The sequence below is a fragment of the Verticillium nonalfalfae genome (assembly GCF_003724135.2).
Source record: "Verticillium nonalfalfae strain VnAa140/NRRL 66861 chromosome Unknown scaffold_61, whole genome shotgun sequence".
Taxonomy (NCBI): Eukaryota; Fungi; Ascomycota; class Sordariomycetes; order Glomerellales; family Plectosphaerellaceae; genus Verticillium; species Verticillium nonalfalfae.
The window spans coordinates 89,068-115,057 of NW_021167286.1; the positions used below are offsets into that span (position 1 = coordinate 89,068).

Consider the following 25,990-nt stretch of genomic DNA (forward strand, 5'->3'; position numbering starts at 1 on the left):
CGGGGTCCATGCTCTGGCGTCCCCCATCGGGCATCCCGCGCCGGTCTCGGCTCGGCAGCCTTCTTCAAATCCCGAACAAATGGAGGATGGCGTCCACGGCAAGTGAGGGAGGCTATGCTGCAGAATGGCGTGCTGGGCTTTTTCGTGAACATGGTACTAGCACGATGATCACCAGACTGGCTTCGTCTTGGCGGCGAGCCTGAGGCCGTCGGACTTGGATGGCCTGGTGTCTCCTCTTCGGAGGTTCTCGTCAACTTTGAGCCATCCTGAAGTACATCCAGCCATCGCATCGCCACCGAAATCTGCCATTCAACCCACACAGCAACACGAAACCACATCGGACCTCCTCCGACCTCACTCGATGCGGGGAAAGCTTACGAAAGACCCCCCATGGCGTGATCGCCCACCACACAGCAACATGGCCACATCCACAGCTCACACGCCGCCTCTTCATTCACGGGATATCGCGCCATACCTCACCATGCCCGATGGGGTGCCGTCCGCGACAACCGAAGGAGGGGGGCAAGCAGTCCGACCACCATCCCATCAGACGAGAGTCGGAATGCGTCATGGCACAGCAGTATACTGGCACACACACCTACCACGACCATTCGCGAGCCCATCGAGAAAGGGAGGATCCATCCGTGGTCAGTTTCGCCCAGTCAGTCGGCGAATGCATGTATCATCACTGGGGACGCTGTGAGCCAACGCCATCGCGCGCCGCGAGCATGTCATCCGTGACCCCGCGTCGAGCCGACAAAGATGCGGCCCCGTGATCGGGTCGAGAACTCGCATGCCTATATAAGTTGACTGTGGTAATGCTGCGTGCTCGGACAGGCACCAAATCAAGCCGTAGGTGCGTCGAGTATACGGCTTGTCATCAAACTTACCGTGTCATACATCTTGACAGCTGCATCACTCAACATGGCCCCCTCCGCAACAGAGACGGTCACGGCGGAGCCCCTGACCCAGCGCTTCCGGCTCAACGCCTCGGCGACGGGTCCATACAAGGAGCTGTCCCCGACCAACTACCAGAAGGAGACGGAGACCAAGGGCGGCGACGGCTTCAAGGCGGCCAAGGTAAGCCGCCAATTGCGATATACTTCCTCAACATACTGACGTCAAGATAGTACCCCCACTACCTGCCGACGTGGAACCCCGAGCAAAAGTACCCCCCGCTGGCGCCCTTCGAGCACAAGGAGCACGGCAAGGACGCCGACCCCAGCTTCCCGAACCTGCTGCCGACGGGCACCCAAGTCAACCACCTGACACCAACGATCGGCTCCGAGGTCAAGGGCATCCAGCTGAGCAGCCTGACGCCCGCCGGCCGCGACGAGCTCGCCCTCTTCGTCGCCCAGCGCAAGGTCGTCGCCTTCCGCGCCCAGGATTTTGCCGACCTGCCCATCGGCGAGGCCCTCGATTTCGGCAGCTACTTTGGCCGCCACCACATCCACCCCACCTCTGGCTCGCCCGAGGGGTTCCCCGAAGTCCACCTCGTGCACCGCGGAGCCAACGACAGGTCGGCCGAGAGCTTCTTCGCGACGCGCACGTCGAGCGTCGCCTGGCACTCGGACGTCTCGTACGAGCAGCAGCCGCCCGGCACCACCTTCCTCTACATCCTCGACGTGCCGGCCGTCGGCGGCGACACGCTCTTCGCCGATGGCGTCGAGGCCTACAGGCGGCTGAGCCCGCTGTTCAGAGAGAGGCTGCACGGGCTCAAGGCCGTGCACTCTGGGTTCGAGCAGGTCGAGGCCTCCGTCCGCAAGGGCAGCATCAAGAGGAGGGAGCCCGTCGCCAACGAGCACCCTATTGTCAGGACACACCCTGCGACCGGCGAGAAGGCCATCTACGTCAACCCGCAGTGTACGTGCACTCTCCTGTCCTGATTCTAGAAGAAATGAGTGCTAACGGTCCCAGTCACCCGCGATATCGTCGGCCTCAAGAAGGAGGAGTCTGATGCGCTGCTCAAGTTCCTCTACGAACATATCGCGTGGAGCGCGGACATTCAGGCGCGCGTCAAGTGGGAGGCCGGCACTGTTGTCGTGTGGGACAACCGTGTGACCCAGCACTCTGCTCTCGTGGACTGGAAGGACGGCGACCGCAGGCACCTGGCGCGCATTACGCCCCAGGCCGAGCGACCGTTTGAGACGCCCTACGCGGCGTGAGCTTGTTTGTCGTTTGTGTGATACCTTAGCTTAGCAACAAAGATTGTGCCACTGTACACCAATGTGCCTCGCAAAGCGCAGAAAGTGATCGTCATCTGTTCAGCTCGTGAGGAATCAAGCCACGAGGCAGTCACATCAAGGTCCCAAGGTGGTGGAAACGTTTCATGGCACCCAATGTGCCCTCCCTGTGAACGCCATCCAGAAGTCTCGGCCCTTTCAACCTACATGCGATCGCGCTTCGAACATCGCAGTGAAGCCGTCACAACGCCCAGCCAGTCGCTCGGCTTCCCGAAAGCAGACGAAGCCCGAGGCCCGACATGTTCGCTTCGTCCCTGCATGGAAGAGCACGTATCCTAGCATTTCCTTGCGTTCGATCGGTCATTCACCCCCCCCGTCGCAACGTTCCCAGGACAGTGGGCCGCCTGCAGCGAGGCCGGTTCAATTGGCAGTTGGCGCCGTGATAAGCGTGTCGCAATCCCATGGTCGCGGTCACGCCATATGCTCCCACACAATGCCGCGACGCGTTTGCGGGGACTCCTCTCCGATGGCCACCCGCAAGCCATTCATCTTCTCGAGCCTCTGGTTGTTGTACATGTTAGTGATGAGTACATATTAGTGATGGGGCTGACGCTCTTGGCGACTTCTTTTAGTAACCTTTGCGTGCGAGTTGCAGTGTGCGTCCGGTAGCGGTCCATTGCCCATGGGTGTCGTTGGAGGCTCCCCCCCCCCCCCAATCGAGTGGTGCCAATTCGTAATGACTCGTCTGAACAAGTCGTCATGTCGGTGATGGTCCGACAATCTCTCCGTATGTTGCAGATTGTTGCAACAGATCTGGAGCCCAAAGGGCTTTCAGCACCGGCACACAACCCAGACGGATGCCCCCACGCCGTCTACCATGCCTTCCCCCAGGCCGATCACCTCGAGGCCATTGTCCCGGCATCATTTTTCTGCGTATGACGCCATAGATAGACCACATTCTCGCCAATGGCAGCCCGAGCGATGTCAAAGATATTGCCGTCTCGCATGGGTTCTTGCGTGCTCGATGTTCATGGCATCAAGGACCGTGGATCGGCCTCGTGGTCGTTGAGCCTCAGAGTATAAAGCACGTGCGGCGCACGCATGCCCGCGGAGATGTCTCGTCCATCGGATCCTGATCTGAGCAACCCGATCTGGGCGTCGAATCAGCACCATTGTCTTACGTATTCGTTGTCTTAGCGAACGCTTGAAAGCACTGCCGCTGCCCCCCTTTCGACCAGTCTCAACGGCGTGATCACGGATTACTGAACTGCCATGGCTGGCATTTCTCCGGCTGGGGGTCCCTTCCAAGACAGCCCTACGGAGAAGCGACGTCTCGAGGAGACGCAGGACGACAAGCTGGGCTCCAGCCCTGCCGATTCCATCACCGATGAGGAGAGCAGACCCGCCAGGAAGGGCCACTACGGATCGACCGAAGACCACGTTTTCTCCGACCCTTCGGTTGCGGACTACTGGCGCAAGGTCTACGAGCAGGCGGGGTACGAGAACCGGCACCGTTTCGACCCCACGCTGGAGTGGACTGCCGAAGAAGAGAAGAAGCTGGTGAAGAAGGTGAGATCGCTACAGCCCGATTGGGATGATCTGCCGGGCGGACAATGGCTGACAGACGCAGATTGATTGGCGCATCTTGCTGTGGGCATGGATCATGTTCGTGGCGCTCGATCTCCACCGAAAGAACATTAATCGTGCCATTTCCGACAACATGGTTCGTACAATACAGCGTGATGCGCATGCACGTGCTAATATGTGGTGTAGTTGCCCGAGCTGGGCATGGACACAAACGACTTCAACTATGGCCAAACTGTCAGTGTCATGATTTCAGTCATCGAGAAGAACACGGCTAATGCTGCGTAGATTTTCCTCGTGTCGTTTCTCTCGGCCGAACTGCCAAGCGGCCTCATCAGCAAGAAGCTCGGTGCTGACAGGTGGATTCCCTTCCTGATTGTGTCTTGGTCCATCGTTGCGGGCTCACAGGCGTTCCTGACCAACCGCGCCGGCTTTTACGCCATCAAGGCTCTGCTTGGCCTGCTGATGGGCGGATTCATTCCGTACGTCGCCATTGTACATATCTTTCTGGCACTATTGCTGACCCTCGCAGGGATGTTGTACTGTACTTGACCTACTTTTACAAGTCGAATGAGCTTCCCGTGAGGCTGGCGTGGTTCTGGACAGCCCTCAGCACGTCGAACATTGTCGGTTCTCTGGTGGCCGCTGGTGTCCTGCAGATGCGAGGCGTCAATGGCTGGGCTGGATGGCGCTGGCTGTACGTACTCTGCAACGATGGCGTGTCCCGGCAACATACTAACAGACTGCCAGCTTTCTCCTAGAGGCCATCTTCACCATCATCGTCGGCGTCTTCGCGTGGGGCCTCATGCCACCTGGACCGTGCCAGACGGCCAACTGGTTCCGCGGCCAGAAGGGCTGGTTCACTGAGCGCGAGGAGCTCATCCTCGTCAACCGGCTGCTGCGCGACGACCCGAGCAAGGGCGACATGAACAACCGGCAGGCGGTGGGCGGCAAGAAGCTCTGGCTCGCCGTCAGCGACTGGGAGCAGTGGCCGCTGTACCTCATCGGGCTGACGACGTACATCCCGCCGTCGCCGCCCAACACGTACCTCTCGTTCATCCTGCGGCAGCTCGGCTTCTCCGTCTTCGAGGCGAACCTGCTGGCGATGCCGTCGCAGTTCCTCTTCGCCGTCAACCTGCTCATCATCTCGTGGGTGTCGGAGCGCGTGCGGGAGCGGGCCATGGTGTCGTCGACGTCGAACATTTGGATCTTCGCGTGGCTCGTGCCGCTCGTGACGCTGCGCGCCGACGCGAGCCCCTGGGTGCGCTACGCGCTGCTGACGGGCCTGCTGAGCTACCCGTACTGCCACGCCATCCTCGTCGGCTGGAACGCCAAGAACAGCAACTCGGTGCGCACGCGGGCCGTCAGCGCGGCACTGTATAACATGTTTGTGCAGAGCGGCAACATCGTGGCGTCCAACATTTACCGCGAGGACGACAAGCCGCTGTACCGCCGGGGCAACAAGATCCTGCTCGGCATCTGCTGCTTCAACATTGTGCTGTTCTATGGCGTCAAGGCGTTCTACGTCTGGCGGAACAAGACGCGTGATGCCCGGTGGAACGCGCTGACGAAGGCGCAGCAGGACGACTACCTGCTGAACACCAAGGATGAAGGCATGAAGAGGCTTGATTTCCGATTCTCTCACTGAGGACCTTTGCGTAGGGCGGTGAGAGAGGAATGGAGGAAGTAAATGCCAGAGGGTCACACACACCCTATTATTTGAACATGTCGGAAGAGAAGCCTGGTGGTGCTGGGTGCATGAAGAGGTCTTGCTGGGAAGGCGCTCAGTGGCGTTCAGCTGTCTGGCAGCCTCGTACTGCCACGTTCACAATACGAGGCTGCCACGTTCACAAAACCACGTAGCAGGCACCTGCCTCAGGTCGATACCTCTTGAAAATGCCATCTTTTCATCACTACCCATCGTCCATGCGGCTCCAAGAATGAATTGAACTCCTCACTACGAATTTCGCGCTCCAATTCTACTCGTCGTGCATTCCTCAATCACGAAAACGCAGGCCCTCCATCAAAACCCGATGGACCTTAGGTGGGTAGGTAGCTGGCTGCCTCACAGCTGACGCCAAATACTCCCAACACTCAGAAGTCCTCTCCAGCCAATTAGGAACCATGTTCGCGTCGCCACCTCAGCCCTCATGCTCCAAGACCATCCTCGCACGTCGGGGGACGATGCGAGCCTGAGCCCGGCCTGTCAGTACTCTGGCGCGCTCTATGACGCTCCTGCCTCGACCTCACAAGCAGGCTGGGAACCATCCAACGAGGCCGCTCTAGTTGATGCAGGAATCTGCACCTGCTTATCCCCCTACCTAGGTCTCCCAACCTGAAGGGAGGTACCTTGCCAAGGTGCCTTAGGTAGGTTGCCTCATGGTTCGCCCGGTGGCTGTGTTGCCTCTAGCCTTCCTGGCAAGCGATTGGGCGTGGCATCCTCAGACCCCATCCTCGACGTCCGCTCGTTTCTCACCCTCTTTCTCTTCTAGCACTTCCACCTAAGCAGATCCGTTACTCTGCCATTCCTCTCATCTTCGTAAAGCAAGGGACATACCTATTCCAAGCTAGGCGGGCCTGTGCCTCCGTCGCTCATACCATCATGGAGGCTTTAGCGGCCTTGTCCCTCGTTTGCAACGTTCTGCAGCTTCTCGAAATAGCCATCAAGGCTTTCAAAACCTGCAAAGAGCTCCGTGAATCTGGAAAGGGCCAACTTCGAGAGCACAGCGACGCAGAGACAAGTGTCAATGACCTCATCACGCAATGGAAGAGTACAACGCGACCCCCTCTGATCCAAGTCAACAGATTGACGTGCAGATTCGACGCGCCGTCCAAGATTGCAACAAGACGAGCCTGGAAGTATTGGAAACCCTGAGACTCTGCCAGGTGGGAGACTCGAAAGGCCTATGGCCCACTCTCCTCGCAATGCGGAGCGTCGTTCGTCTGGGGAAGGAAATTCAGGCACGGCTGGCCGCCTTGGAATCCCACAAACAGACACTCTCACGGCTTTTAGATCTGAGTACAAAGTACATCCGTCACTTCGCCTCGCCAGAAATCCAAAGGCTAATTTGCGTTCTTGAAATTAGTCTCAAAGTCAATCAGATACTGCGCTATCTTCCAAGGTTACAAGGCAACACGAAGTCCAACCTGAAAACCCTGAAACGTATCGAGGATCAGCTGCAGAAGCTTCTGACGTCGTCCACATCTCACGAGCTGGCCAGCAGCATCGAGACTTTTCAAGCTGTACAAAAGGGGTTCCCTCGCCTTCTTGAGCACATGTACCAGCAAGGGGTTCTCGCGAGCCTGCGACAGCAAGACGCGACGAGAGGTTCTCGCCTCAACGCTATGGTGCGAGCAACAAGTTCCACTCTGAACTGGGTCTTTGCTTCGTCTGCAACAGATCGCCCGGGAACTCGGGCAAAATGTCACGCGACATTTGTCAGCTGGCTCCGCGAGGGTAGCGGGTTCTACCACTTCCAAGGCAAACCTGGGTCCGGAAAGTCCACGTTGATGAAGTCCGTTGTCTACAATGCTGACACGAAGAGCTGCCTGAGCTACTGGGCCGGCGACAAGCCCCTTTGTCTAGCATCGTACTTCTTCTGGAAGCCAGGATCAATGCTGCAAAAGACCATCATAGGATTGGTGATTAGTCTCGTGTACGATATCATCGAGAGCTTTCCTCCTCTCGCAGAAGTAGCCTTCCCTGGACATTGGGACCCAGAAAGCCATCATCTCGACTGGCTTTCGAAGACAGCGATTTATGTACCTATCGGACATGATGCCATTATGGAAGGCTTCCAAAGACTCATCACGCATCAAGGGCCCGATCATCCCAAGTTTTGCTTCTTCATTGACGGCCTCGACGAATATGACAATACTAGCGAAGATATGGCCCTCGGACAACTAGCAACCCTGCTTCAGGAGTGGGTTGAAGTTTCACAGGGAAGTATGAAAATTTGCGTCGCCAGTCGAGAATACCAAGATTTCTCAGACATGGCAGACAAACACCATCGGATTAGGATCCAAGACTTTACATACCGAGATATTAAACAACATGTTACGAGCAGCCTGGTGAAGAACAAGCGATTCCTCAAGCTTCAGTTTGTTGAAGGCAAGAGTTGCCGCGAATTGATCGACAAAGTTGCAGACCAGGCTGAGGGAGTTTTTCTCTGGGCGACATTAGTCCTGCCGAGGATCCACACGGCCCTTGATGATGACTTTTCGATACCAAGGGTACTCAACATCGTCGAGGAGACACCAAAGAAGATGGAAGCGTTTTTAGATTCCATACTCGACAACATCAAGCCCGAACAACAATACAAGGCGCACCTACTATTAGCAATTGTACTCCGTTGGAAAGGCTATCTACTCTCAGGAAGATACACCCGCCCCCGTGTCACGCGTCTTTTCTCCCTCGACATCGCCGTCTTATTCGAAGGGTTGCGCATCTCAGCAGAGCTTCCTGACGATTTGACGTCGAGCTTTGTGCTGCCTGATGACGTTAATGCCTGGCTCGACCGTCACACGACGAACATTGTGAGCTGCACTAATGGCCTCGTTTCCTGCATTGGCACACACTCTGATGGCCAAAATCATTCCAAGGAAATTCAATTCAATCATCGCTCAATACCAGAGTTTTTATCAACAAGACTCGAGAAAAGCTGCGAGAACCAGGGTCACAATATCACAGATGATAGTGTACTCATGGCACTCAGTTGGATACTTCGATCCCTGGTTCACTTCGACCGTCATCTACATCGGTACTCCCAGAGGGAAATTTCCCTGTTTACAAGAGCCGGAAATATGGGACCCAGTTTCTTGACTGACTTTTTTGCCCTGATGGGCCTTGAACGAGAAACGGGAATCAACTCTTCTCGATCTAAGGCATTTGGAAACATCGATTCCTGTTCAGCTGCCCTCGACCGTCTGTGGAAGGCAAAACGCCCATTGGCCAAGGAAATGGTAAGAATTAGTGAAGAAATAAAGGTCGCCAACATGGACGTGGCACGCTACATTCAATCTACTGAGACATCATCGGCTATTGTAATGGCCGCGGCTTATGGCAAAGTGGCATATGTCAAGTGGAGGCTCCGGAAGCAACGTCCATCTTCGCAAATATCCGTCTTTGAATTAAACCAAGGATTGTTCATGGGGATATTTGCCATCTTCAGCCGTAATTCGCTTGATATCGTACGGGATTTGTTAGTTGAAAGCTCAAAAGAGGAGAGATTGCTCGCAACAGCTGAGGTTCTAATAAGGGGTGCCTCTCCGTCCCTGCGGTCCCACGCAGGGTTCATCTGCAGCGACGGGATCATTGGAGAGGGGACCGTACATTTTCTTTGGCATCTCTTAATCGTCAAAGCGATATATGACTGCCTGTCCAACGTCCACACGGAAGAGCCGTGGGATACACTCGAACTTTTCTTCAAGCACGGAATTGCTACAACTGCTCTTGACTTGGCCATCAATATTGAAGGCTCGTCATTCAGCCGCTTGATGAGTGCTCCAAGTACGTGTTACAAAGCTTCCCTGATCATTTCATGCATAGACAGCGAGGGCCTGGTAGTTTTGGAACGAATGAACCTGTTCCCCTTCTGGCAGGAGACGAACGTGGACATGATGAAAGAGATCCACTGTGAAAACCAGACACACTTGCAACTTAGACTTCCACGCCACGAAGACGGCTCAGTTCGTGCCGGGATTCAAGGCTGGAAGTTGCGCGACTTCATAACCCATGCCCAACCCCACAATATGCGTGCTCTCCATGCCTACCTGGACAACGCCGAAGATGAGCGGTGGGAAAGAATCTATGCGGAGCGTGAAAGAGCATGCGTCAAGATAGACACGCTGAAGGAAGACGGCATGTCGATGGTTGGGATGCGAGGGGAAAATATCGTCGGCTTCATTGACGAAGACTCATCCTGGCCAGGCATCACTTTTGTGGCCATGTTGTTGCTATGGGTCTCGGTTTTTCTTCACGAGTTGGCCCAGGAAGGCTTCCAAGTTAGCTTCTAAGATCTTGCACATGAACAATACTATCTAGGGAGACTGGCTGCCGGTATTGTGGTCAGCACCCTGATGCAAAGTGTAATCCCGTCTTCGCCTGCTTATCTGCGTTCTTCTCAACAATCAACAACGACAAGGTGACTTCAAAATGTATGACATGCAATGCTTTCATCTCGGCAGCACATTGAAACGTAGCGTTTTGCACCAAGCTGACCTCAGAGGGATACCTATTGCCTGCCTCTCGTGTTTGACAATGGTGCGGAGCGAGACAGGGAAACACAGCACGACGGCATGGCACGATCTGATCGAAATGGGTACTGATGCGTTCGCCTCCAGGTCCCTGTCGACGACAACCTACTACTAGTACAAGGTCGAAGATCTGCATGTCGCCCAACAATGGATGGGCGCCGCGCTTGGCATGGCCAAACCATGGCTCGTGCAAATCATGGTGCGTGTAGCTGCAGCTGGGTCATCCCACGTCGCGAGGCCAGCGGCTGACTTGTTCTGGCAACAAGGGGATTCTTGGCTGAGAATGGAATTCGTCCGGCTGCTGACGGTTCCCGATTCTGCATCCGAGCAATTGCTCGATCGAGCACAACGACGCCTGCGGCCTCTCTGTTCGCTGTCTCACTGAAGCGACATGGCCATGCAGAGAAGACGTTGCGATGCAAAAGGCTCGGCTGTGGACTCTATTTGCGCTCGACCGCTGGAGATGAGAGAGGGCCGACGTCCCCGCCATGTTTAACGAGACTTGCTATGGACCTTTCAGTCGATCCGCTCTGGTCTGATGGTCGAGGTCTCCGCACCGTAACATTCGGCTCGGTGATATCGCCGCTTGGAAAGAATGGCAGCGTGAAGCAGTCTGACCGAGGGAAACAGCATGCAGAATGATCAATTTGAGTGCTGGGTCACTTGGCGTCGTTTGTATCAATAGGATGGAGACTGGGGTTGTGAGGCGCGCGCTGCGGAGCCACCGAACAAGCGGGCCGATTGGGGGCCAATGGTTACGAGAACATGTATAAAAGGACTACGAAGGGCCCTCCAAGCCGCGGAGGGCTAGATTTCAGATGTAGTCCGACCCCCTACCTATACTCTATTGCCGGAGGCACGGACCACATATGAGAGAGCTCTTTACTCTGCTCTAAAGCAAGCGCTCATATTCGTTTCCTAAGCATGGGGGCTCTTCTCCCTTATGCTTGATGCTAAGGTCCAACGTCGAGAATGAGTGGCGTCGTAATCGACACCAGAGATGGATAAGGATCACTGATTCCACACCAGCGTCATAGAATAAGGCCTACTGGCGCATTCATCGTGTCTTGCCAGTCTGGCCTCTGACAGCCCAGCTGGACCATGTCTCGAGCATCACGCACCCAGTTGGTAGCTGCTGCTCTCTGTTTGGCTGCTCGCGTCTGCAGCCGGTGTCGCTCGGGTTCGTCTCAGGCGTTTTCCCAGGTTTCCTCGCTTTCGGTCCTCGCTCCCGTGGGTTTCGATAGTCGCCCCCATCCCGGTCGCCTTGTGGGGCTCGAAGAAAGGGGGCCTCCGGCGGCTCCACCGTGATTCCGGACCCCCACAGAGGTACCTTGCCTCTACCGGTATCCTAACCCGAGGAAAGCGAAGGGTTCGTTTACGAGCCTCAAGACCCGATCCGAGCCTGTTCTGCCTTGCGGGGAGCTGGGTGCTGGGCGTCTCGCGTTCGCATGGAGATGCTTCATGCTGAGCAAGCCCACAGCCGCCTTCCCGCTCTTGGTCCGCACGAGCCAAGATGTGGTCTTGTTGTCCAGGGGCGCCTGAGCTTTGGTGCGCTGCGGTACCTGCGGCATGGCGCCTTACTTGAGTGATGCTTTCCGTGATGGCTTGGCCGTATGTATACGTTGAACTTTCCCTGCCAGGCGATCCATCCTCCCCGGTTTACGCATCATGGACTATAGGTGATAAAACGACTTGGTCCCTTCTCCCTGGTCCTTCCGGCCCGGTTCCTGCAAGGGATAGGGTTGTCTTGAATCGTGCGCCGTAAACAAAGGGCCAACCTCGCTTCGGAGGCGGTATCGAATCCGATGGTCGGATCCGACTGAATCGTCCCGGTTCAGCGCACGGCGTTTGAAGAATTCGGGTGCCTAACGACGAAGAAATGGCCAAGTGGGGACACGCCGTGCAAACAATGCAAGGTCCCTACCTCACCTCACCTTACCTTACCTACCTAGGCATCTGGAGAGTCATGGTGTGTCAAGATGGCTCCATACCGGCGCAGCAAAATAACAGCTGCCTACCTTGAAATGAGGAAGACCCTGCATCAGGGTCTCTGCAAGGCACAAGTGGAGCGACGAGGCGCACCAGGTACCATCGCTGGTGCCTGGACACGATCGACGTTCTGAGCCGCCAGCGAAAGGCGAGAGAGTCTGCCCGTAGCACAGCAAACCGAGGCAGACTCGGTCCGTCTCGTCTCTGATGGTACGAAAAGTCCGACGCACAGCGCGCGCTGAGCACGTTTCTCCATCGCATTTTACTGCCCTCGGGCGGCTGCCTGGACGTCCACCTTGATCTGGCCAAGAGCCGCGTCGTATGGACCTCTTCAGAAGACGCTTGGCAGGGGATTATTGGTGATGCTATATGTGGTTCCTTTGATGTATAAGACTTCGCGAAACCCTCTTGGCTGCCGAGCAGTCCGATCGATGGACCCCCATGCCGTCGCCTGCTGATCGCGCTTCACGCTTCACAATGGTCTCTCTCGACACGTCGTTCACTTCCCTGGGGCCCTCGGCCCTGGCCTACTGCGTTGCTTCGTCAGCGCTCCACGTCGTCGTCGGCTCCGTGTTCTTCGACCTCGTCCACTGCCTGGCCCATCACTCCGGCCGCTCGAGGAACCCGCTCCTCCGCTGGCTGGCACGCAGCCACATCGCGCACCACCAGTACTTCGACAGACGGCTGCACTTCAACCCGGGCTTCAACAAACAGAACCTGCTGCTCCACCTGCCGCTCGAGCTCGTGTGCCAAGCCGTCGGCAGCCTGCTGAGCTGGCAGCTCACGCACGTGCTCGTCCCGCACCCGCCGCTCCAGCACCGGGATCTCCACCTCGTGCTCGTCTTCCTCACGATCCGCTCCGGCGTGGTGGCCTGGCACGAGGGGCGCGACTCGAACCACATCGCCTACACGCGGCTGCCGAAGGACCCCCACGCGGTCCTCGTCGGCCCCGAGTACCACGCCCTCCACCACGTCGACCCGCAGGGCTACTTCGGCTCGATGGTTCGCCTCGTCGACTGGCTCCTCGGCACGGCGACGACGCTGCACGGCCGCCGCATCACCATCACCGGCGCGCGCGGCGCCCTCGGCCGGGCGCTGGCCGACGAGCTCGGCCGCGAGAAGGGCGCGACGGTGCGGACGGCGCGGTTCGGCCTCGACTGGACCTACGACGACTACAGCGCGCTCGAGCCGCTGCTGCGGACGACGGACATTCTGGTCCTCGCGCACGGCGCCAAGGGCGCCGACGCCCAGCGCGCCAACTGCGACAGCGCCGTCGCCATCATCGAGGCCTTTCGGCGCGCGCGCGTGCCGGCGCCGTCGTCGTCGCTGCTGCGGCCCGAGGTGTGGTACGTCGGCAGCGAGGCCGAGCTGCACGGGGCGTGGACCGAGGACATGCGCGCGTACACCGACGCGAAGCGCGCCTTTGCGCGGTGCGCGCGCGCCTACTGTGACGACGACGACTTTACGTACCGCCACGTCGTGCCGGCGGCGTTTTCGTCCGCCATGGGCCCGGCGCTCGTCAGCGCGCGGTGGGCGGCGGTCGTGGCCTTGTGGTGGATTCGGCGCGGCGCGCGGTACGTGCCCGTCACGTATACGGGGCTGGCCTTTCTCAACTTTTTCCGCTTCTATTTCTGGGTCACGCCGTCGGCGGTGCGGAAGCGCACGTAGACGGTGCCTCGTGGGTGCTGGGAGCGGGCTGGAGTTACGGCGAGTTGGACTTCTTCGCGTATGGGAGCGGACATGTGCATCGGGACGTCCAGGGATGAGTCAGATTTCGTATTTTGTTCACATAGTTATGCTTTAAAATACCATCATTCGGTTTCCGAGGCATCCCATGATGGCAGAGCTCACGCAGGTTGAGGGCCATGATGGCCGAGCTCACGCAGGTTGAGGGCCATGATGGCAGAGCTCACGCAGGTTGAGGGCCGCGAGAGTGCAGATGCAAGTTGCAACCAGGCCCACTACAGAGCAAGAGGACGCCCAGCGCGACCATGAGAGGCTCGAGCATGTCACGATACAGTGGAACCAACGGTCGCGTGTCAAGAGGATTCCGAAATGGTGCGCCATGCTTCCAACGTCGAATGCGAAGGCGCTCCTTCGCTGCCGTGTCGCACCGCACGGTTGACTGACGCGCTTCATGCTCCTCCAAGACGTAGACTCCGGACCCACAAACGACAGACAGGCACAGGACCTCACCTCACAAGATGCCCCTCGGCCCGCACCCCGTCAGGCCGCTTCCAATGCACGGGCACGCCGCCCCAGCTCTCCTCCGCATAGCCCGCCTGGACCCTCTTGCAGGTGCGCAGCCCCCACTCGGTGACGCCGACCATGGCGCAGGTCTCAAACATGAAGGCGCAGCTGCCGTCGCCGACCTTGGCGGGCCGCAGCTCAGCGGCGCGCGCGGCCTCGCCGCTCTCGGCATCGGGGCCGTGGCCGCTCATCGTGTTGTGCAGGCTCGCGCCGCCGGGGACGAAGCCGCCGCGTCCGCCGCGCTTGGCGTCGTAGCCGCCGGCGATGAGGCCCATGAACTCGCTCATGGTGTTGCGGTGGTAGTAGGGCGGGCGGAAGGTGTCCTCGGCGACGAGCCAGCGCGGCGGGAAGATGACGAAATCGGCAATGGCGGTGCCGGGGACGCCCGAGGGGGCGGAGAGGACGGTGAAGATGGAGGGGTCCGGGTGGTCGTAGGAGATGGAGCCGATGGTGTTGAAGCGGCCGAGGTCGTACTTGACGGGGTAGTAGTTTCCGTGCCAGGCGACGACGTCAAAGGGCGTGTGCGGCTGGGTCGTCTGGAAGAAGTCGTTGTTGAATTTGACCGTGACGGTGTAGGCGCCGGGGCCCTCGTGGGCGGTGGCGCCGTGGTGCTCGGAGAAGGCGGCGCGCGGGGCCTGGAAGTCGCGGGCGTTGGCGAGGCCGTTGGTGCCGATGGGGCCGAGCTCGGGGAGGTGGAAGTGGCCCTGGTACAGCTCGAGGGCGTAGCCGCGGGCTGGGCCGTCGGGCAGGGCGACGTGGTACTTAATGCCGCGGGGGATCACGGCAATCTCCATGGGGCGGACGAGCAGGTAGCCGAGCTCGGTGCGGATGTCGAGGGTCCCCTCCTGCGGCACGATGAGGAGATCGCCATCGGCCGAGTAGAAGGCCGTCTCGTCGGCCATGCTCTTGCCCGCCGCGTAGATGTACATGCCGATGCCCTGTTTCAATGTCGGTTCGCCAGCACCGGCGACGAGGCGCTGGCCCGAGACGAAATCGAGCGCCTGGGTGGCGTCGTGCTCGAAGGGGTCCCATCGCAGCTGGTTGGGGATGTAGTGGAGCTTCGACGTGTTGGTGCGCTCGTTGACGTCGCTGTCTGGTGACGGGTTCGCCGGGCCAAAGGGAGGGTGTGCGCAGGACGGCAGGATGCGGTAGAGCCAAGCCTGGCGGTTCTCGTGGCGAGGTGTTGTGAAGGCAGTGCCCGAGAGCTTCTCGGCGTAGAGGCCGTGCGGGGCTTTTTGTGGTGCGTTCTGGCCGATGGGAAGAGAGTCTGGGATGGCCTCCGACCTGGACGCCTCAGTCACATGGTCTCCCGGCATGGTTTCATGGCGTGGGGACGGATTGCTTACTCGAGATGGGCGTCGAAGCCGACCTGGTATCGGTACTTCTCTGGGACGTCAAACGTGGTGACAGGCATGGTGGGCAGCTGTATGTGTGTGTGTGTGTGTGTATGGAGATGAGTGTATGGAGATGAGTGATGGCCCGGTCACTGGATGCCAGCAGCAGCGAAGAAACGGCCACGAAAGAGGGGAAGCTCCATGGCTCTCAACTACTCAAATACTCCTGTCGTTGCAGCTTGTAGCATGACGTTCAAAGCCTGTGTCTGTGTCGACAGGTTAAGCCGACGTCTGCGTTCCGCACTCGAAACGGCGGAGGGAAAGCGCGGCCTACCGTGGCTAGCCGAGAGCACCTGCTTGGGCCTTCCCATTCCGAGACGCGGCGGGGGCTCCACTAGCAGAGCTCCCTATAAACGTAGAGCTCTCCTGTGAGGGGCTCTGTGAGGGGCTCTGTGAGGGCTGTTCAGCAGGCTCTGTCCAGGGAGTGCTACCCCGCCATGACACACCTGGGTGCCTACCTACTACCTCAGGTATTTATTTACCACTGCTACCGTACCTCAGGTCAGCAACAAGCCTCTGATGTGACGTGAGCCTGATGGTGGCCTCGCCTTGCCGTCGCTGCTGCATCGCCTCGGGTGTTGGAGGCTACACGGGTCGCATCAGACCATTTCAAAAAGGCAACCAGCAAGCTATCAATCGATACATCCCCAACGCATCCGCCCACACATGGGCAGACACCTCTTGGCACCTTGCTTATCGATGCGTCTTGTCGGCCGTGCATCGTGACCCTTGTCGCCGGGTGGGTCAGCACATGGGCTCCTCATGCCCACATTCGCGCTGGAGAGCTCCTCCCTGTCCACCTTCTCAACGACATGCTTACACGTTCGGCGACATGGCATGATGCATCGGCCGTGGCATATGCATCGGCGCCGTGGCATATGCGTCGGCGCCGTCGCATGGACAAGACGGGAGTTCACAGAGACATCACAAGCCGTTGCGCGACGCATGACGAGCCAATACTCTCTTCGTAGACACAGTGACCTACGGCCGAGTCCGTCGCTCGTCTTTCCCAGTACCGTCCATACCGTACACACGACACCTATGCGAACAAGAAGCCCCTGCCGTCATCCGAGAGCGGAGAGCGGCAGTGGTGCTCCGCCGCCATCATGGGCACGCAATCGCCGCCCAACCAAAACACCCAGCGCCATCGCCATCGCCACTGTCACGCGCCAAGAAGGGAACCCAGGAGCCACGCCAACGGAGGGGAGGGGAGAAAAAGCCATGCAGGCACAAGAGTGGTGGAGGGGCGCGCCAAAAGGAGGCCACGACCATGGAGCGACGGAGAGCGGAAACGAGACAACCGCCTCCTCACTCCTCCTCCTTCTTGCTCTTCTTCTTCTTGCCGCCGCCCGCTGGCAGGCCGGCGTCCTTTTGCAGGTGCACGACGAGGCGGGTCCACGACTCCTCCTTGTCCCACTCGAAGCCCTTGAGGTAGGGGTTGTCAAGCTCGTCATCCGACTGGAGCCGGTCAGTCATGGGGATCGAGGCAGTCGGTGCGCACACGTCACGCGGCAAGTGCTCACCTTCTTCTTGTACGCCTTGTGAATAGCGTCCATGGCGTCCTTGATGGTGACGCCCTTGAGGTTCCTTGCCGTCACCTCCATGCCCAGTGGGAAGTGGAGGTCGATCCGCTTGACTGGTGGCTTTGTGAGGTGCAGCTTGAGGATGTCCTTGTCCTCGACAGTGCCGGAGCTCGTGTTGATCTTCCTGTTTGTGCGGGGTAACACCATCAGCCAACCACTCGCCTCGCAAAGCACACGCGCCAGCATGCCGCCGCGCGATTCAATGGATGGCGGTCGGGAGGGAGGGGACCACACCACGCAGGTCATTTCTTACCATCCTGTTTTTTGCGTCTCTGGCGCAAGCTCAATCTCAGTCTTCTCTTCCTCTGCGTCACGTTAGCAGCCATCCGGGCCATCCGGGACAAGGGCGCGCGGCCCCGGTGAACCCACGACGTACCGAGGTCAAGAATGTTGTACACGCCGGGAACGTGGGAACTCGCTCTACGCTTGGCCTTCTCCTTGGGGGGCGAGCCAGAGAGACCCTCGACGGCAGAGTCGACCTTGGAGAGTGGTTCAGTCATGGTGATGGTGTGGGTTGGCCTTGTTGGGTAGACTGCTTGGCGAGCGAGAAGGGGCAGTGCAAGGTAGCGATGCGGGAAGCGTGTTCTGGGAGCTGCCGTCAGCTCAATGGCTCGCGTGATGCTCGAGGCTGCTCGAATGAGCGTCAAGGGAGCGCGATTGAGGTGTACCTTTTGGTCTGATGAACGGCCGTGGGAGTGGGAGCTGTAGGTGGTTGTGAGGAGGGAGGAGTTCGAAAGGAAGATGAAGAGGGGAAGAGAGCTGGTTTTGATGGTGAGGGGAGGGGAAGCTGATGGAACGAGGTAGGTACGTAACTGGGGGGGGCTGATCAACGGAACGGGGGACTGACGGGATGCATGGGGATCGGTCGTGTCAGGTCACAAGACGCAAGGCATTGCTACAAGTCAGTAGTACTGTTTCCCTCGCCCCATCTTTCGGGCCAGGCACACCCATCCATCTATCTTGATCCAGGCACAGGTCCTGACCTCAGGGGGGGGGAGCCAGGGACGAAGATGAGAGATCACATCATATCATTCGCTCGGTGTGCCAATGCATAGCCGTGACGAAGGGGGAGGGGGGAGAGGAAAGAGAATGGCCATCATCCACGGCATCCGTGACATTGGCACAACCCAGAGAGCCCGTGAAGCTGGAGGTGCGAGGGAGGGCAGAGAGGGGTAGCTCCTGCGTAGCCGTGGCTGATGCTTGCTTTGTTGCGCTGATCCGTTTCCGAAGCTGAGCTGCTCCTGCCCTTTCCCCTCTCTCTCTCCTCTAGCTGATCTCGCCGGTTCGTCTGGGAGAGGTCACCAGACAACCGATGAAGTCACGACCGCGCATCAGCCCAGTGAGACGGTACCTGACGTCGTTAGCCCACCCTCAGCCTGTACCGCACCTCTCCACCCCCAGAGCAAAGCAGGGGGGAGGGGGCGGGCAAGGAGCAGAGCTACCACTGCCGGGGCCCTGCCTTGCCTGCAAACGCCCCACCCCGTCATGCCACTGCCAGCGTCTGGCGAGTATGAGGTGACTTACCTGCCTCGACTTGCCTTCTGGCGGCGCAATCGCAGCAGCGACCCAATTACGCTTTCGTCACACCGAGCGGGGTAGACGGTACCCAGGCCAATCATGCCACGCCCTGACGTGCTCGCCAGACGATCGCGTGACGTTGGGGTCCAAGATGGGAATGCGTGCGGGAACCTACGCAGGGACATCACGTGGGGCCACGTCCACCGGATCCGCATCCGGGCGGGGTCCTCTTATCTCTTATCAACACTGGCGACGCCTCGACTCTGGGGTAAATCCGGGGAAAGCGGGCCCCTTGGCCCCTCTTGTGCTGCATTTTTGTGCTGCAGTCCCTCGGCCTGAAGAGGGGTAGACTGCATGCTTGGTCTTCCTGTTTGTGTATGATCGGAACATGTTTGATGTATACCAGGCATGCATCGCCTTGTTGGAGCCTCGCTAAGCTGTCCTTGCACTGGTGTTTCAGGCCGGTGTCTAGCTGTATGCAACATCAGGGTGGCGTTTTCCATACGGTGCTATAGTCGTGATAATTGGACTACGATTGTGATCTCTATTCATCCAAAACCATTGAAGGATCTTGTTATATGCAGCCCTAACCAACCAGTTATTCATTCTCTAGGTAACAGGGTCTTCTCGCGTGGATATGGCACCAACCGTGAAGCTGTTCGATTCTTTGAAGACAACAAGTCGAAAGCTAGACTCAAGCATAATCTGGGCTTCCGCAGCCAATTTCTGGACTACTTCTGTGAGAAAACTTTTTGTAGTTGTCTTATAAGGTGAAGTAGGGAAGTAGCTCAGGAAGAGCCAACCCGATGGCTGTGGGCGCCACACGGACTCACCCCAGTACATGATAGGGAGCCAACCTGCGAATTCGGTCTGCACCTGCCGTTTATAGTGGCAATACTTCGAAACTGAGAGTCTGAGCTGGATATAAGGTCTTGGATTTGCCGAACACCAGATCCTGTTGGCCTGGCGGAATCTCAATATTGTTTGGTATCGGCTGGCGATAACATGAGACTTGCCCCAGTCAATCGAAGGACCGCTCAAGGCAGTGTCGTTCTGTGTCTGCATGAAGTTTTGAGGGTCTCCACAGAAAACCAAGTTCATTTACTGAGTATACACAGAACTGTCATACACGTTTCAACAAATACATCGGACATTGCAACACGTGGCACTGCGAAAAACAAGGGCAGCTTTGAGGCTCTCAAGAGATAATAGAAAATGCCTCATTCTTTTGCTTTTACATTGCTTTCCACATATCCGGATGCGCAAACAGGCCATTTTTGACTCGGAGCTGATGGCAGACTTCAGGGATGATAAATCCGGGCACGTGCAAGGTACCTGAGATCTAGGTATGCAATGGAACCATCACACTCGGCATTGACTCCCGGGACCAAGGAAGTGCGTGCACTGAGTCTTCTAAATTAGAAATCACCGGAATACACATGCCCAGGAAAGCTTGGACTATCCATGCATTCAGTTTCCAACTGGGTTCTGGATCGACATGCTGCAAAAAACTGCCAGACCTCAATTTGTAATATTATCCCGTCATTCAGGTCAACCTCGCAAGTGACATCTTTTGCGCATTTGATAGGAGTCGCGGCTAAGGCCACACATGTAATCTACTTGTTCAGTCATCGTCGTACTAGCTACATGGAAAGAGTGCTAAGGAGTCAATGACATGACCATCAAACGAGAAGCTCGGTCGCGTTTGGATTCTGCAACTCTAACTCTGCTGGGACTGGTCAACTCGGAAGCCCCGTCCGGAACGGGGCAGATCCTCAGCCCTCACAACTTGCTCCACCACCCGCCGAAAATATCTCTCATTCCGATTAGTCTAGTGGTTAGGATATCGGCTTGTCATCAAAGGACCTTGAGTTCTGACATACGCCGGGGACCGGGGTTCAATTCCCCGATCGGAAGATAGACTTTTGCTTTTGTTGTTTTGGCGACGACCCTGCGGGTTTACTCCATCTGGTACCACCGAAAGGAGGCACCCGTCAGTAGTGGCGCTGAACCAGGTGGACTCACTCGCATGAGCGTTCAACGCCACAAGAAACTGGATTCACAGCAATGCATGGGCAGTATCCTATTGGAGCCTGATGCTGCTGGCTTAGCACAGGACGACATGCTCGGATGCGAGGGAAAGTGCGACGAACCCGGATACCGGGACTGAAAGACTAGTTTATTCTTAGGAGAGGGGCGCAGCTGTTGAGCAGTGTGGCTATGATTCCCGCCCTTCTTGAAGCTTGAACTTCATAGGTAGTACTCCGCTTCTAGAGCAGGCGAACTATACACCATGTATTTTACCTCACCTCAAAGCAGCGTGACGTCTCCCACGACAGCCCTGTGGTCGCTGAAGAGCATCCCGCTGGCCTCATTGCTCAGGATCTCGTATCGCTGCACAGAGTACCTTCTGTCCGCCACCGGCCCAAGCCAGATAAAGTCAATGCGGCTCGTGGGCGCGCCCGCAGTGAACGTCGTGTAGGTGTTACCGTACGGTCCAATCCTCTGCGCCGGCGTCGCCAAGTTGTAGAGATCTTGCGCGTACCCGCTGTTGAGGAGCGTCTGATAGGCGTCGCCGCCAGGCTGGGAGTTGAAGTCGCCCGTGATCGAGACGCCGATGGGGCCCCAAGCGAGCTGTGCGGCCTGGATCCTGGCGAGGACCACGCGGATGCCCTCGCTGCGGGCCTGGGAACTCACGTTGTCGAGGTGCGTGTTGGCGTGGATGAAGCGCTTGCCTGTGGTGACAGACTCGAAGACGGCGAGAGTCACGACACGTCTGGAGCCGGCGCCCCATCCGAACGACACGACGTCCGGGGTCGGGGAAAGCCACTTTGTCTCCGAGAAGAGCACGCGTAGAGCAGCAGGCCGGTACAGTATGGGCGAAAACTCGCCATTGGTGCGGCCGTCGTCGCGCCCGACGCCAATGTGCGACCAGCCGGATCCGAGCCCGTTCTTGATGTCGTTCAGCTGGTTGTTGAGGACCTCCTGCAGACCAATCACAGTGACTGCGCCGGAGGGGGCGCCGGCCGCGATCTGGGACAGCTGGTTGATGACGTGTGGCTGGCGGCAACGCGACGCAGAGGCCCAGCAGAAAGCATCCCACCAGGGCTTTTCGCCCGACTCACGAGAGCCTGCGTCGTAGCGGATGTTGAAAGTGACGGCGCGAACGGCCTGTGTGCCCTGGGCGGAAATGGCCACAACGTTGAGAAGCAGCGCTAGAGGCGCGACAACGACTGAGAACTTCATCTTGGGCGAAGGAATGACTGCTTCAGGGAGAGTGGCCACGACGAAGAGACTTGACGGTGATGGTTCAAGGCGCCGAAGCAAGCAAGGGCGGCCGATCTCCGCTTCTCATGTGATATCAAGGGCACTTATAGAGGCATCCATTGTCGACACGTGCATCAATTGAAACCTTGGCACCAATTGCGTGCCTTCACTGTCGAGGGCAAGGTACACGGCGTTGAGGCCTCAATGCGGAAAGGACAAGCCAGGGGTTGGCTGCGGGGTTCATGCAATTCACACAGATATTCACCTGAACTGCAATGGTAGAAAGCAGGGTACCTGAAGATCTTTTTGACTGACTCGGTGGCCCTTTAAATTCGGAAGAGCCGAGAGCGTGGTGCTGACTCTATTTGATTGCCTGGTTGGCCGACATGTTTGATTGACCGCAAGAAGGCCTGGGCTCCGGCTCATGATTCAAGCCTCGTCCTGATTCACAACCCATAACCATGTTCCATGTGCTTGCTAGCGTTCTGACCGACCTCTGGAACCATTCCACAACTTTGATACGATGCCTTGTCTTAGGGCCTGATGCAGCAGCACTTCTTCCTGAGGCCACCGCACCCATCACCGGTCATGTGCGAGAAGCCTCGTGTGTCGCAGTAGTCCTGGCATTTGCCCGACCAAAAGGCCGAGCACGAGCTTGGGTGGAAGCAGTTGTCCTGGCGAGCCTCAATAGGTGCGTCGGCGGCGAGTTGAGGAGCGGCCATGACGGCGGTAAGGGCGGTGAAGATGACGGCAAACGATGTCTTCATGTTGAAGGTTGGATGGAAGATAATAAGATGAGTAGGAATAAGTGCAGCTGATGGTCTCTTGAGTGTGAACGATGTTGTGACTGGGAGCAGTATGTCGTGATCAAGCCAGAGGCCAACGGCTTTTATACTTTGGAGCTGCTCGCATATCTCACCTGATCTCAGCTGGTGCTGCTGCAATCATGACATGGTTTCCTTCAGTTGCTGTTACACAAAGACGGTCTCGCGGCATCACCGCGCCGAGGCTTACACCATGAACTACCCGTTCTTTGCAACAACGTAGCACCCGGGAGTGATGATCATCTGCCTCCATAGCCAATGATGAGAACGAGAACAGCTACTTGCCTTTTCTGATCTCGTAACTGTCGCGTAGGTCACGATCACCTTGGTCAAGATCATCAAGCTCGAGACGATCAGCTGAGATGATCAACGTTCTTTCTGGCTTACCTGCAGTTACAGGACACCTCTTTCATGCGAAAAGACCCATGGGAATCCACGCTCAGGATGAGACTCTGACTGCTGAGACACAGGGTTGAGGGCGTGTAGGATCTACAAGAATAAACTCAAGCTTCTCCAGCTCCTTCCTTTGAAAGACAAGTTAGGGTCTTCAGCGTCACAGTTCCGGCCGTAATTGGTTGGCCGCGCTGCCCACTGCGCTGCACTCCCGTGCGGGGCGGAGCGGGCGGCTGTCGTTTATGGCCGAGGGATCGGCGCGGCGCCGTCCATCAGTAGGTAGGTTTGAGTTCAGCTCGCGCAATGTTCCTCCGTGCTTACTGCCGTCATTGCTGATGACCAAATGGACGGATAAAAAAAGCGCGGCGCCTGTATGCTCTCCGTCTTGTGTACTGTGTGAAGATCACAAGTCTGCAAGACTTGTTGCAAGCTAATTGGGTCCTGGCAGCGGCTGCTGAACCGAGCAGGGGAAAGACGTGGTCAATAAAAGCATATAGTATTGCGCAAGACGTTTCATATGACATCTGATAGGTTCGCTTCCTGGTTATGCGATGCGCAAACGAGTATGAACGCTTTCGGATGCACTGAGCTCCAAGGAATATGCTAATTTCACTGTTCTCGGAGGTACACCATCAGCGCTTCGTGTGATGAGCTAATTTTGGACTTGAATGTAATCTGTCTGCTCGGTGCAAACACCTCCGTTGATGAATTAGAAGTCGGTCTCGTGAAAGAACGAACTCAGAATATCACCGCCGGGAGAGAGCTGAGCGATGGATCGAGTTCACCAGCGCCATGTGCGGCGCAACCATTGGCCAGAAATGCGCTACATTCGAATGCGATTTCTTACCCCCTCATTTGACGGACATGAAACGCCCTCTCTTCCCAGCGCGCTACAGTATTTATTCCGAGAACCATGACGAGTTACATCCCGCTCAGCCAACCGCGCCAGATTAGGATCATTCACTTGGCGCCAGGGTCCCGCAAAGATGTGCTGTGTGGCACCATCGAAACCGTGCTTCTAGGCGAGGCTTCCTACGAAGCGTTGTCCTACGAATGGGGCGCACCTGATCGTGTCTGTAACTTTGGCCTTGATCATGGGTCGCTCCCGATCACTACGTCGCTGCACCAGGCATTACGGGACCTTCGACGAAAAGCAGGTGTGCGAACCATCTGGGCAGACGGCATATGCATCAACCAGGATGATCTTGTTGAACGGACGAAACAGGTGACCCTCATGGGTGAAATCTACAGGAATGCAACCCGCGTTCTCACCTACATAGGGCCAGAGGCAGACGGCAGTTCTTCCGCTATCGAGTTTGCAGCAAACCTCGTTGCCTACGGCGTCTCACGACTACGACACTCCGAACCGCGTATCCATATCCCCGAGGAGCTCCCTAACCTCGGCCTTCCTGCCATCACGAGCCCGCGGTGGCAAGCTCTCAGGAAAGTCTTGACCAGAACTTGGGTATGTCTTTCATTTCACAAAGTTCAGATTTCCCAACCCCACTGACTACGAAGGTGACTCGATGCTGGTGCGCTCAAGAGTTCCTTCTTAACAGGAACCTAACAGTCATGTGTGGTACCATAGAGCTGCGTGACTGGGAGCTCTTCTCGAAAGTCGTGAGGCTTGTTTTCGCCAGACGCCTCCCAGCACACATTCTGCCTGCATCCGGGCAAGATCCGCTGGCCATCGGAGAGTGTGTCTTCGCTCTTGGCGGCGTCCGACGAGCTATCCTCGATAAGGGGGCTCAATTTCGTCTGTCGAACTTGTTGCCGCAATTCCATGCATTCCAGGCAACGGATCCCAAGGACAAGATTTTCTCCGTTCTAGGGCTTGCAGTCGACCTTGAGGCACTCGGCGTGAGGGTCGATTATACCCAAGCGACCGAAGAACTATACACCAGGGTTGCCGGGAGTATTCTGTCGCTCTATCAAGACGTCAACTTCCTCTCGAACAACCTTGGTTCGAAAAAGCTCGATCTTCCCTCATGGGTCCCTGACTGGTCAAGCTGGGTCTTTGGCACAGAATACGTCAACCGAGACTGGTATTACAAGGCAGCTGGCTCTACCAAGGCGCGCATTCGAGTGCATGATAGAACGATCGAAGTATCCGGCTGTTTGATCGGCCAAATAACGAAATTCTCAAGCCCCATCGGCCCGCACTATTTCAAGACCGGTTCGAGCGCGGAAAGGAATCAGTGGCTTCAAGAGCAATTGGAATTCATCAAGCCGCTGGGTCCTTATCCTGGAGAACCGGACTTGACCGACGCCCTCTGGAGGACACTCATTGGCGATCTCACGGCTGGAGAGCAACCGGCGACGGCAGGGTATCGCGCCTTTTTCGACGCCCACATGAACAGCAACGAGGCTTCATCTCCAACGAAAGAGAAAGACATGGCCAGGCAATTTATTGATGCTACTCGCCGCAAATCCCGCAATCGGGTCCTCGCGGCTATTGAGGGGGGGTATCTAGGAGCTGTACCTGTGACAAGCCGAACAGGAGATCATATCTGCCTATTTCACGGAGGCCGTCATCTATTTGTTATTCGTCAGGAAAAGGAGACTTTCCATTTCGTCGGCCCGACCTATGTTCACGGGCTCATGCAAGGGGAGACTTTTGAGGCCAACTGGTATCAGCCTCGGGCGATCTCAATCGCATAGCGCTAGATGGCAATGGCGGCAGAAAGACTCTGCGTCGGCGTTCTCGATGGAAAATGATGATCTAGCAAAAGGCTCGTCGACATCTTCCA

At 57.3% G+C, this 25,990-nt stretch overlaps 8 protein-coding genes and 1 non-coding gene across 9 annotated transcripts; 5 read left to right on the forward strand and 4 right to left on the reverse strand.

Moving 5' to 3' along the window:
• Nucleotides 1-924: 924 nt before the first annotated feature.
• D7B24_007606 (uncharacterized protein) lies at nucleotides 925-2,165 on the forward strand (the record flags this gene model as incomplete). Its single annotated transcript, XM_028641714.1, has 3 exons — nucleotides 925-1,080; nucleotides 1,131-1,863; nucleotides 1,918-2,165. 3 exons carry the CDS (start codon nucleotides 925-927, stop codon nucleotides 2,163-2,165), a joined length of 1,137 nt encoding a protein of 378 aa, XP_028494381.1.
• Nucleotides 2,166-3,455: 1,290 nt separating this feature from the next.
• On the forward strand, nucleotides 3,456-5,415 carry D7B24_007607 (uncharacterized protein; the record flags this gene model as incomplete). Its single annotated transcript, XM_028641715.1, has 6 exons — nucleotides 3,456-3,752; nucleotides 3,814-3,906; nucleotides 3,957-4,004; nucleotides 4,056-4,249; nucleotides 4,300-4,464; nucleotides 4,518-5,415. 6 exons carry the CDS (start codon nucleotides 3,456-3,458, stop codon nucleotides 5,413-5,415), a joined length of 1,695 nt encoding a protein of 564 aa, XP_028494382.1.
• Nucleotides 5,416-12,488: 7,073 nt separating this feature from the next.
• D7B24_007608 (uncharacterized protein) lies at nucleotides 12,489-13,679 on the forward strand (the record flags this gene model as incomplete). The annotated part of the gene is made up of 1 exon (XM_028641716.1): nucleotides 12,489-13,679. One exon carries the CDS (start codon nucleotides 12,489-12,491, stop codon nucleotides 13,677-13,679), a length of 1,191 nt encoding a protein of 396 aa, XP_028494383.1.
• A 524-nt stretch (nucleotides 13,680-14,203) lies between these two features.
• On the reverse strand, nucleotides 14,204-15,675 carry D7B24_007609 (uncharacterized protein; the record flags this gene model as incomplete). The annotated part of the gene is made up of 2 exons (XM_028641717.1): nucleotides 14,204-15,545; nucleotides 15,608-15,675. 2 exons carry the CDS (start codon nucleotides 15,673-15,675, stop codon nucleotides 14,204-14,206), a joined length of 1,410 nt encoding a protein of 469 aa, XP_028494384.1.
• A 1,288-nt stretch (nucleotides 15,676-16,963) lies between these two features.
• On the reverse strand, nucleotides 16,964-17,738 carry D7B24_007610 (uncharacterized protein; the record flags this gene model as incomplete). Its single annotated transcript, XM_028641718.1, has 4 exons — nucleotides 16,964-17,113; nucleotides 17,179-17,362; nucleotides 17,492-17,543; nucleotides 17,615-17,738. The coding sequence occupies 4 exons, from the start codon at nucleotides 17,736-17,738 to the stop codon at nucleotides 16,964-16,966; spliced, it is 510 nt and encodes a 169-aa protein (XP_028494385.1).
• A 2,838-nt stretch (nucleotides 17,739-20,576) lies between these two features.
• D7B24_007611 lies at nucleotides 20,577-20,673 on the forward strand. Its single transcript has one exon. It is a non-coding gene; the product is annotated as a tRNA-Asp (tRNA).
• Nucleotides 20,674-21,066: 393 nt separating this feature from the next.
• D7B24_007612 (uncharacterized protein) lies at nucleotides 21,067-22,002 on the reverse strand (the record flags this gene model as incomplete). Its single annotated transcript, XM_028641719.1, has 1 exon — nucleotides 21,067-22,002. The coding sequence occupies one exon, from the start codon at nucleotides 22,000-22,002 to the stop codon at nucleotides 21,067-21,069; it is 936 nt and encodes a 311-aa protein (XP_028494386.1).
• Nucleotides 22,003-22,556: 554 nt separating this feature from the next.
• D7B24_007613 (uncharacterized protein) lies at nucleotides 22,557-22,790 on the reverse strand (the record flags this gene model as incomplete). The annotated part of the gene is made up of 2 exons (XM_028641720.1): nucleotides 22,557-22,563; nucleotides 22,600-22,790. The coding sequence occupies 2 exons, from the start codon at nucleotides 22,788-22,790 to the stop codon at nucleotides 22,557-22,559; spliced, it is 198 nt and encodes a 65-aa protein (XP_028494387.1).
• A 1,363-nt stretch (nucleotides 22,791-24,153) lies between these two features.
• D7B24_007614 (uncharacterized protein) lies at nucleotides 24,154-25,901 on the forward strand (the record flags this gene model as incomplete). Its single annotated transcript, XM_028641721.1, has 2 exons — nucleotides 24,154-24,705; nucleotides 24,759-25,901. The coding sequence occupies 2 exons, from the start codon at nucleotides 24,154-24,156 to the stop codon at nucleotides 25,899-25,901; spliced, it is 1,695 nt and encodes a 564-aa protein (XP_028494388.1).
• Between the last annotated feature and the right edge of the window lie 89 nt (nucleotides 25,902-25,990).